An 11,476-nucleotide genomic window follows, 5' to 3' on the forward strand; every position below is an offset into this window, starting at 1 on the left:
ATAATAGGTGCATGAGGATTTTTCATAAGTCAAGTAATTCATTCTGAAGAGACATGTTTTAGAATTTCTGGATTCGCGCTAAAATTCGAAAATTTACAGAATTTTTAAAAACCGAGGTTTTGGCTGAAAAATGTTTTAAAATTCGCGCCCCGCGCTCAAATTAGCGCATTATGAAAAACGAAAAAATACGGGTATGTTTATTTTTTGTGGTGAACAAAATAAAATTGGTCCCAACCAGATCTGAGTTGTACACGTAAAAGACTTGCATTGTTAGTGTCTGTTGGCTACGAATTAATGTTCGTAAGGTAAATTTTGAAGTAAATAACATAGCTATTAGATCAATAGGGTAAACTTAACCCACATAAAAATTCCATTTATTGTAAACCATGACATGAATACATCAACAACAAGTGCGTGTATATTATGCACATATGTATGTCGAAGTGGTAAAGCAGTCTTTTTATAATCTTGTAATCATTTGTAATATTTTTTCGGCCCCCTCAAAAACCCAGAAGTTGGACAAGGTACGAAACATAATCAGGGAGACTACCCCCATACGAGCGTTATTAAGAGCAGACAAATTTGCAAAAATAGAGCCACCCTATGAAATATGTTGCTCGTTTTTTCGTTAAAAACGGTTCCTCAGTTTCATGTAGTTCGGAACGTTTACAATGCCAAATTTTCCTGAATTGTGACGAGGATGGGGAAAACTAGTGGAATCGTGAAGCCCACTTGGGTCAGGATGGAGGCCCCTTCGCCCTCGCAGTACATCGGGATCAGAGGTCAACGCTGACGAGTTTGTCGGCGGCGGCGGGGACAATTTTCGAGGATTTTTCGGCGCGGCGCGGCGCCACAATGTTGTAGGTATAGGAAATAAGATTTATCGGCGGCGGCGGCGCGTAAAACACTACCGGCGTCTGGCGGCGCGGCGGCGTATAATCGGCGGCGTTGACCTCTGATCGGGATCCCACCCAGGTTTTGGCCCACAGAAGCGATTAAGGTGTAGCACATGAACGGTAGTGTTGTTAAGGCGGCGAGGAAGCGTTTTAGGAAGCCACACGTGGCATTCCGGGTGCGAAAAGTGTAGGAGATGCGACTCGAGTAGACTTGGAGGGGGGTGGGCCTGGATCCACTTAGACGAGATAGTCGTCAATCTCTGGATGCTGGTCCTGTATACAAATGTGTAGGAATTATGCTGATTAATTGCTAAAATTTAATTTGTACATATTAACAGAAATACGTGTCATTAAATTACGTATATTGGGGGTACTCACTTAAGCGTCGTATGTCTGCGTGGTTCGCGACAGGTGAAGTTGCGAAATGTGGGACTACATAATTTTAAATGGAAATCTATTTGAAAATGAAACGAAAATTCTAATTGATGAAGAATTTGCGAAAAATGTGTAGTTTACGTCGGTAAAAAACGACTTTTTCCTACGCAAAAATAAGTAACCCGCAATATTAAAAAGTTGTGAACCGACCTTTCAGGCTTCTAAGATGTGAGCATGAATTGTTAAAATTGCAAAATTTGCGGAACGCATTTTAATAAAATATTTTGGAATGAGCTACGAAATAAATTGTATTTACATAATGTCGGCCATTTGGCTTAAATGTGCTACCGCAACTGGTCTGGGTGTCTCTGTTAATAAATAATTAGAGTCTGGTCACCCAACAAAATATGTCCATGCATAGATTATATATATTCTAATGTTGGGATTTTTAAAATTTCCAATTTCTGTAAATTTTCTACGAATATTTAATTTGCCAAAAATTCGAAAAGCTAAGTAAGCCGTTCCGTATGTATTAAGTATTTCAGCAAACACATAATTGCCTAAATGCAAATATTTACGAATTGGTTTACCTCTAAATTGGAATTTAAATCTAGTACGTGCTCCACTGGATCAGAAATATTTTCCCCCCTTACACGTCCAAGTATTACGATTGACATAATAAAACGACAATTTTGAGATGATGATTAAAATATTTCAGATATAAATATTGCCAAAATTTGTGTGAAATATCTGCCAAAGAATTACGTAGGAAATGACCAGCAGCTGTGAATACATGATTATCGATCTGCTTTCTACTTGCCATGTGGTGCATGGCGTGGTATGAAATAAAGAAATTGAGCATCTTCTCATCTCAAGTGGGACAAATCTCTCGCATATGTGCGAACCCGGAGAAAATATGTAACAAATCTAACTCTTCTGAGTTTCAGAGAAAATGACTGAATGTGAACAAATATCTTCAGTCAGAAATCGGGATGACTGACATCGAATGAAACAAAGTTTTTTTGACAGGTATGTTCTTCTCTAAAAAGAGAGGTTGTTCGTTTCCAGAATGCAAGATAAATAAATATAGAAGCAGACTTTTTGGTCTTGAGAAAGGAAGAAAGGTCAGGTGAACCTGAAAAGATAGGGGCAATGCTCCCCAATTCATTGCATGGATTTAGAGAGGAATTTATTATTCTTGAAATACAAATGCGGAAGTTCTTAGAAATGTAAAAACACATATTTAACTGTATTCAAAGCACCCTTAATGCATACCACATTTATGTAAATTGGTTACATCAATGTATTTATTTACTACCCAAGTACCTTAGTTACAAACTAACCTCACGCCAAAGCAGACAATCAAGACTTTATTTAAACTAAATTTAAGAACTTGTGTGCAAAATCAACGTGACAAATTGTGACACATTATCATCACAAAGAAAGAGGTAAGTTAAATTATATTTTCTCCATTCTTACTTTATTTTAATAATCGAGTCTAGAAACCAAAATCGTTTTGGTATTTAATAAAATTCATTTTAAGATAAAACATTTTATAAATGAGAATAGACTCAATTCAATAAAAGATACTTATTATACTGAACTGATGATGCACATATGATATCTTGACGTTTCAAAATAAAATATATTTGGGGTGGTTTAAATGTCACGTTACAATGGAAACATTTTCAATGGGAAAAACTCCCAAAGCTCCATTAGTTATTGAAATTTTTCCTTTGAAATTTAATATTTTAAGAATTTTGTCAGCAGTGTTCCATTGGTTTTTATAAAAATTAATACAAATCTCAATCCTAAATCCATAACTAATGGAAATTTAAGAATTTTTCCCATTAAAAAATTTTCCATTGTAACCTGACATTTAAACCCACTCTGTACGTAAGCATGACGTTCAAATACGCGATTTGACTTTGTTGTGTCTCCATTTAAGAAATTTAATCCAAAAACTAAATAATCATTACTTGGATAAACTCTAATACGTATTAGTTAAGCGATGCAAAATTGCATCAAAAAATCGATACGTCGTTAAAAATTTGTTATTGTGTGAAATTTCGAAATTGTCAAGAATATGCTGAATTCGAGACCAAATTCTAAAAATGGCAAATAGATTGCATATTCATTAATATATTATGTATTATGGTCCCGAGTAAAAGCAAATATATATATATATATGAGTATTTTTTTCTGCTATCGCCCCCTCCAAACATTTGTATTTTTAATTTGAAAATTTTTGATTTCAGCAAGTGTACTTCGGTATTTCAATACAAAAAATGCGTTTTAAAAAAATCCATATATCAAGGGTACGTCTGAAGGAGCAAAAAGGACATTTTGGGACGTTTATACATATCCCTGCATTGTGAACCAACCAAAGGTCGCATTGACATGCGGTTTCGATCTTTATTATCCAGATAATATTGTCTAACAACAATTTGAATAAGAAGTCGATACGTGACCTCTTCGACCTAAACTTTGACCTTTATGGAAAATTCAAATTTTCCAGTCTGTTAGCACGCTATTTTATTCTCCATGGGCTATTAGAGTGATAACTTAGTATCAGCGCATAGCTCCCTGCCATTTGGAACGAAAACCATGCAATCATGGTAGAGAAATTAAAATTAGAGACATTGTTGCTGAGAGGATTATTTGCCAATGCTTAACAACATTGATTAAATTCGTATTACTGTACAAATTGTGGACCAATTTTCAAAATTCTGACTTTTTTGCAAACCTTAGATCCACTGGCGAAATATATATTTTCTGATTTTTTTCATTCGACCACTCCCCCTCGAAATTAAGGTCACAAGTTCAAAAATTGTATAAAATAAAATTAATACTTACAATGGAATTTCAAAGCACAAAAATCGTATTGCATGTCGAAAAATTACTTCAACCCGCTGGATACGTTACCCAATGTTCGAGTGGTCACATACCAATCCCCAGTGGGTGTGGCCCTTTTTCCCTTTTTCTAATTTTCTTCAAAAGTATGGGTTGTAACATATCATTTATCTCAGCTCGATGAGGACATTCCGATTGAATAATTATGATTTTAAAACCACACCCCATTGGGTGTGGTCTCCAGTTACTTTTTTATTTGAACAAAACCATGTCCTGTGATGCTATTTTCTTGGCTTCATGATTGGGTCACCACCCAATTTGCAAAGTCTAAAAATTGAAAACCAGTCCTCCACCCCTCGCGACAGTAGTATTTCAAGCCAACGTTAAGTTTATACAAGCCAGGCGCGATATAAATTTTTTCAGCTCAAGTTTGAGATCCTCAATGTAGTAGTAAAATCTAAAAACAAATTACCTATCTAAATGTTGAAATTCCAATACTTGCTACGTATTGCTTTATCAAATATCAAAAGTAACTGGCGATCACACCCAATGGGGGGTGGTTTTAAAATTATAATTATTCAATCGGAATGTCCTCATCGAGCTGAGATAAATGATATGTTACAACCCATACTTTTGAAGAAAATTAGAAAAATTGTCGAGGGCCACACCCACTGGGGATTGGTATGTGACCACTCGAACATTGGGTAACGTATCCAGCGGGTTGAAGTAATTTTTCGACATGCAATACGATTTTTGTGCTTTGAAATTCCATTGTAAGTATTAATTTTATTTTATACAATTTTTGAACTTGTGACCTTAATTTCGAGGGGGAGTGGTCGAATGAAAAAAATCAGAAAATATATATTTCGCCAGTGGATCTAAGGTTTGCAAAAAAGTCAGAATTTTGAAAATCGGTCCACAATTTGTACAGTAATACGAATTTAATCAATGTTGTTAAGCATTGGCAAATAATCCTCTCAGCAACAATGTCTCTAATTTTAATTTCTCTACCATGATTACATGGTTTTCGTTCCAAATGGTAGGGAGCTATGCGCTGATACTAAGTTATCACTCTAATAGCGCATGGAGAATAAAATAGCGTGCTAACAGACTGGAAAATTTGAATTTTCCATAAAGGTCAAAGTTTAGGTCGAAGAGGTCACGTATCGACTTCTTATTCAAATTGTTGTTAGACAATATTATCTGGATAATAAAGATCGAAACCGCATGTCAATGCGACCTTTGGTTGGTTCACAATGCAGGGATATGTATAAACGTCCCAAAATGTCCTTTTTGGTCCTTCAGACGTACCCTTGATATATGGATTTTTTTAAAACGCATTTTTTGTATTGAAATACCGAAGTACACTTGCTGAAATCAAAAATTTTCAAATTAAAAATACAAATGTTTGGAGGGGGCGATAGCAGAAAAAAATACTCATATATACACGCGTGTCTCATCATTATTTGTATAATCCCCTCCTATACTTTCAATGAGGCAAAGCCAGAGCATTACACACGTATCACGTCATCCCAAATAAATATAACCGTATCACATACATAAGTTCAGTTTATTAAGATTAAAAAATACGGAAAAATTTCTGATTCAAAATCCAGAACATGATTTTACAATAATTATTTTCATATTTTTGAGGTATTGAAATTTTTAAACTTTTTGTCACATTGAATTAAAGTGAAGATGCACAACCCATAATGCAATGTGGCCAATCCACGTTCTCGTCAGTGGCGAGGAGCAAGTCTCAAAAATTCAACCTGCACAAATAATATTGAAATCAGTATCGTTACTTATCGCAAGTTAAGGCTGCCTATTGCATAATTAATTAATTGCGTAACAAATTTGTCTAATTTTTTTTAGCACTATTAAATTTGCTCCTAATTTCTACAAGGTATGTGCAAAAGTAGCAGAGATTTAAATTCTGTCTCGATATTATGTATTGCAATCTTTGTAATTCTTATGCACACTCTAAGAAACCCGGTAACAAGTTATTAGCAGGCGGAGTATCTAAATATGTGACTGTACCGCATGGTAATTAATGTATTATTGAGTGGTAGACATTTTGCTATCAAATGCTATCAAACCAGTAATAACCCCGGTCGCGAAATTTGAAAATATTACCAGTTGGTAACTAATTTTCTTCTACACAATAATAAATTAATTACCATGCAGTAGAGCCACATAGCTACTCCGCCTGGTAATAACTTAGTTACCGGGTTTCTTAGAGTGCATATCCAACATCAGGATTAAGCAATTCCATAAATTTCAGAATTATGGACGCTGAAGGAGTGCCTGATCCTGAAGGAATGCAGTGTTGGTAATTTTAAAACCTCTAAGTTATACTAGTCATTTACATATTGAATAAATTAGTCACTTACAATAGAGATCTCCCACCTTATGCGCACAGATTTGGACCAAATTAGCGTCAATCGATCACAAATAAAATTAGTATGAAATTTGGAAATGGCACAATCTCCCAATGCTCAAGTTTAGCGGAGACATTTGCATAAAAAGAGGATAAAACGCACCCCAAGGCCGGTAAATTTATCATTTTCCAAATTTGCTGTGCAATTTTCGCACTTTAGATGCAAATATCTCCGCCAAACCTGCGCATTGGCAGCTAGTGCCAATTGCAAATTTCACGCTACTTATATTTGTGATCAATTGACACTGGTTTGGTCCAAATTTGTTTACCATACGTTGGGAGACCTCCATTGTTAGTTGATTTTTATTGACTAAAATCCAGTAATTAATTTAAAATTGTTCCTTCCAGTGATGAAACTAACCCTGCTGATCTGCCAGGCTTGCTGGAATCCCTGAACTTCCGGGACGATACGGGTAGCGGTGTTGCGAATGATGATATTCCTATGATGCAAACTGGGGTCGGCGCTCATGGTCACAACCAAGTCGTTGAGGGACAGCCTATCAGCAATGATTTGCCAGTCAATGATCAACCAAAAGCTCCCGCACCGTCAAATGTGGATCACGAAAAGCGAAAACTTATCCAACAACAACTTATCGTGCTCCTGCATGCATACAAGTGTCAGAAAAGGGAAATTCAAGCTCCAGATGGTGCAAAGGTAAGATAAAGGATTTATTAAGTAGCGTTCGCTACTTGTCTTGTCCGTCCGTCTGTCCGTCTTTAAGCAGGATATCCCCAGAACGAGTCAACATAATCAAACTCCGTTTTCGCCATTGTGTATATAATTTTTAATTCTCGTTCGATTCCGAAAATGGGTTAAACCGGACCACACCCTACAGCGCCAGGGGGTGTGGGCTAAATTAAATTTCAATTTAAGTTTCATATGGGCGTCATTTTAAAGGACATTTCACCACGAATTCAATGGCGTAAAATTTTTGACCTCGTGACCTTCAGGACGAGGTCAAACCCTCAAAGGTGGTGTCATTTTGACAAAAAATCTGACTGCCACTTTAGGGACACTAATATTTTTGACCTCATGACCTTGAGGACGAGGTCAAGGCCCACAAATCCGTAATTCTCAAATATGTTGTCATTTTAAAGGACATTTCGATTTAAGAGTGTAAGATGGGAACAATATTAAACACTGAAAAACTACTCTCACCTCATTCCGTGCAGAGGTAGAGGAAAGTTGCCATTTACAAAAAATGTGAACTTATAGACCAAGTTGTTAATGTCTGGTAATTTTACATATCTTCCAGTGCACCCTTCCGCATTGTCGGACCATGAAGGACGTGTTGGCGCATTTGACTATCTGCCAGGCCGGAAAATCTTGCACCGTAACTCACTGTTCATCCTCTCGGCAAATCTTATCGCATTGGAAACATTGTACGCAATCGGACTGCCCTGTTTGCCTTCCGACCAAACAAGCCGATAGTAACAGAGTTAATCCAGCTCAGCCTAAATAATTATGTATCAGGAGCAGGACAACTTTATAATCTAATAAACTTGCGGATAAGCCCGTCACCCGCCGGGCGAGAGTTTATCCGGTTTTCAAATTAAATTTGTTCTATATACATACATATTTTTAACTGAAACTATTTCTTGGAAGTGAACGGAATTTGTAATGATTGGACTCTTTATGACCTCAGCCCTTGTTCGTGGGTCTGGCGGTATCCCCTGTATTTTGAATATTCCCGCCATTCGAACGAAACTCGACTTTCCTTCCTTTCACGTCCTTGTGGACATATAATAAACATAAGAAATTTATGAAATAAGCGAGTAATTTGTTAATCACAAATTACAAAAGTTTGCTTGATTGGTTGTTAGTGATTTGTTTTACTAACAGCTTAGTTTTTGCGATACAATTTATACAATGATCAATAAATAAAAATGATAATTTTTTGAAATAATTTTGCCGGGCTTGGTACATATCCTTTAATATTTTTGTTTTAAATTATTCTTCAATCTTTACAATTTCCATGACCTGATCAGTATCAAAACAGCAGAATAGAGACATCCAGCAAGAATTGTTAGAACCTATAATTATAAACTAGATATTTTAGCTTTTTGAATATTTTTGAAATTATATTCTAGCGTTCCTCCTCTTACCCCAGCAACCATTTTATTGACATGTTTATACGCTCCGATATCATTACTAGGTGGTGGCTGCCACCAGAGGGCACACTGGTCCGGAATACCGAATTTGTGGGCCAAAACCTATTCTCACGGATGCGAAAACAAATTACCCTCTTCTATACCTTTGATATAGATGTTCAATTTTGGAAAGTTTCATTCGAATTCTTCAACTGGTTAGGGCGTGGCTTATACTTAAACTTGGCCTTTAACATTGGGGTAAATGGGAAAAATTTCAAGTTGAAAATCCTGTCTAGTCCTGTGGTATTTCGAGAAACTATAAATGCATTCTTAAACCCTTATATCTCATCTACAAAAATCCTTGCCCCTTTTTGCCCCTTTTGCAAATAGACAAAGATATGTGAATTTATGCAAAAGCAAATCGGCATATGCAAAATGTCTATTTTGCTGCAATCATGACGATGGGTAAAATTTCTATGTGCTACAAATAACATACTAAGTAATTTAGAAATATCTCATTCACTCCTTTGGGCAAGGCAACATTTTGTTATGGTCAAATAAGTTTATAAATAAAAATATGCAATGTGAAAGAAATTTAAAGGGTAATCCAATCCACTATTTTTACCCAACTGTTTAAAAAATTCCACTGATAACAACTTTTTCTTTTTAATATTAAAAAGTGTTAACAAATTATGTAGAAGCCAAGTATAACATATCTAATGAGAGCTAGGTCGGAAATTAATAAATTCAATTATGTGAGGAAGGTGAAAACCGATGACCTGGCGAAGAGAAGCGCAGGACATAATCGGAACTCGGAGAGGTGAACTCCGTATAGTTTCGCATGGTGAAAATACGCGTTTTCGCCAACTTAAAACCTTCGCTATCTCGCGAATTCTGCAGAAGTGCTCAAGTGTCATACTTAGGGTTGTCAATATGTCATGTCGAAGAGTAAATGTCGTGTCATGCCGAAAGTGTCAATGTCATGTCATAAATGTCCGTAAATGTCGGTAAATGTCATTGGGCCGAAATATACGACATTTATGACAAATATGACGGACAAATTCGACATTTATGACATTTATGACACATAATGTAAATAAATCGCCAGACCCTTTGTGACTGCAATCTGTTGAAAATAGACCACAATTTCCTTTTGCACCAGGTCCGTGAGAAACACGGTTTTGAATTTTTGTCTCAACCTTCCTTCCCTCCGTTTATTCAAATGACGATTTTGAAACCTGATCATCTCCGTGTTTTTTAATTAAGATTTTATTTCTTGTAGCAGTCGATAATTTCAGCATTTACGAGCTTAGCATTTTTTTCGACAAGATAGAAACAAAATAGTTAAATGTCTGTATAATTTAAAAAAAGAATTAAAAAATCTTCATTCTAACTTCCTAATTTCATAAACCTCCCTTTGTAAAATTATTCGCTTTTTGAAGAAATAAAACCTTCTAAAAAGCACACAGCGATTAACAGGTTTTAAAATCTGTTGATGGGAAAGTTTTAAGACACAAAAATTCAAAACTCGATTGAGACTTAGGAGGAGAGCGTCACCACCTGCCCTTCACAGATCTCGATGCCCTTTGGATATGTGGTAGGGTCCCATGAGTGTACTAAAACCCTGCAGTGCTTTGACTCCATGGCCACATTTACGTCCGCCACACCCACTCAAAGGGATGAAAACCACAAAAGTTACCAACTTCAAAAATCCACCAAAAATCCAATTTTGCGCGGATTTTGATAAAATTTGCATTTTTGTGATCCCAGATACTTGTCTGATAATATTCAATAGCAATCTCAACTTTTTTGAAATTATCGAAATTTTCGAGCTGATGAACTATTCGAAAAAATTCAAAATTTCAAAAAAGTTGGGATATCTACTGGATATGATCACACAAGTATCTAGGATCACAAAAATGTAAATTTTGTCAAAATCCGAGCAAAATTGGATTTTTGGTGACATTTAAAGTACATGAAAACAGGGCTTTTTTCGTGTTTTGGCGCCTTTGAGTGGGTGTGGCGGGCGCAAATGTGGCCATGGAGTCAAACCACTTCAGGGTTTTAGTACACTCATGGGACCCTACCACATATCCAAAGGGCATCGAGATCTGTGAAGGGCAGGTGGCGAAGCTCCCCTCCTTAGAGAATGCTAAGCTCATAGTTGAAATATGACTTCGAAAATATTAGTTTAATACATATAAACTAGCTTATCATCTCTCCCTCAATGGCTTTATTATGTAGCAGCAAGCCACCATTAATTGTCGCCAAACTGTTGCTCCTAGAGCAAGTTCAACAGAATGAGAGATGAGGCAAAGAACGTAATTCGATAAACTTTAGGTGTTTTAAAACAAGTTTTTAAACATAAATATATAATTTCTTGGTGATTTATATATTACAAACAGATGGATAGAATCTTTCTATCCATCCAAAAACCAAATGTCATCCCTATCATTTCTTGGTTTTTAATTTTTCCTGAAAAATTTATAGCGAACGGAACGGGAATTGATGTTATATTATGATGCAGCATATGTTGGTGCATGTTCATGCCAAATTTCGCATCTCTAGGACAAAGTTTAAAATTTCACATGAATCCGTGCAAATTGGGGAACAGCGCGTGCAGGCTCCATTCAGCCAACAAAACAGGACTTTCTGGGTTGCTACGTTATGGCCCATAGGACTGTACACATAAAGAAAGATACATACAAAAAATACATAAACATAGAAAAATACATCAAGAAATACATACTTATCCGCCCTCTGGTCATGAGACACATTTTGACCTCTGACCACACCCCTGACCTCGGAATTGGCTGTACCT

At 36.2% G+C, this 11,476-nt stretch overlaps 1 protein-coding gene and 1 long non-coding RNA gene across 3 annotated transcripts; one reads left to right on the top strand and one right to left on the bottom strand.

Annotated features, from left to right (window-relative positions):
- Positions 1 to 347: 347 nt before the first annotated feature.
- LOC118433279 lies at positions 348 to 2,068 on the bottom strand. Of its 2 annotated transcripts, none has more exons than XR_004833290.1 (3): positions 1,862 to 2,068; positions 1,275 to 1,328; positions 348 to 1,169 (listed from the first exon to the last, which is right to left on the bottom strand). It is a non-coding gene; the product is annotated as an uncharacterized LOC118433279 (long non-coding RNA). The 2 variants fall into 2 exon arrangements; XR_004833289.1 differs by having other exon boundaries at positions 1,275 to 1,639.
- A 539-nt stretch (positions 2,069 to 2,607) lies between these two features.
- Positions 2,608 to 8,471, top strand: LOC110861852 (histone lysine acetyltransferase CREBBP). The gene is made up of 5 exons (XM_022110987.2): positions 2,608 to 2,719; positions 6,000 to 6,030; positions 6,409 to 6,456; positions 6,913 to 7,219; positions 7,821 to 8,471. Exons 3-5 carry the CDS (start codon positions 6,413 to 6,415, stop codon positions 8,025 to 8,027), a joined length of 558 nt encoding a protein of 185 aa, XP_021966679.1. The 5' UTR covers positions 2,608 to 2,719; positions 6,000 to 6,030; positions 6,409 to 6,412; the 3' UTR covers positions 8,028 to 8,471.
- Positions 8,472 to 11,476: the final 3,005 nt, after the last annotated feature.

Source organism: Folsomia candida, unplaced genomic scaffold, assembly GCF_002217175.1.
Source record: "Folsomia candida strain VU population unplaced genomic scaffold, ASM221717v1 Fcan01_Sc046, whole genome shotgun sequence".
Taxonomy (NCBI): domain Eukaryota; kingdom Metazoa; phylum Arthropoda; class Collembola; order Entomobryomorpha; family Isotomidae; genus Folsomia; species Folsomia candida.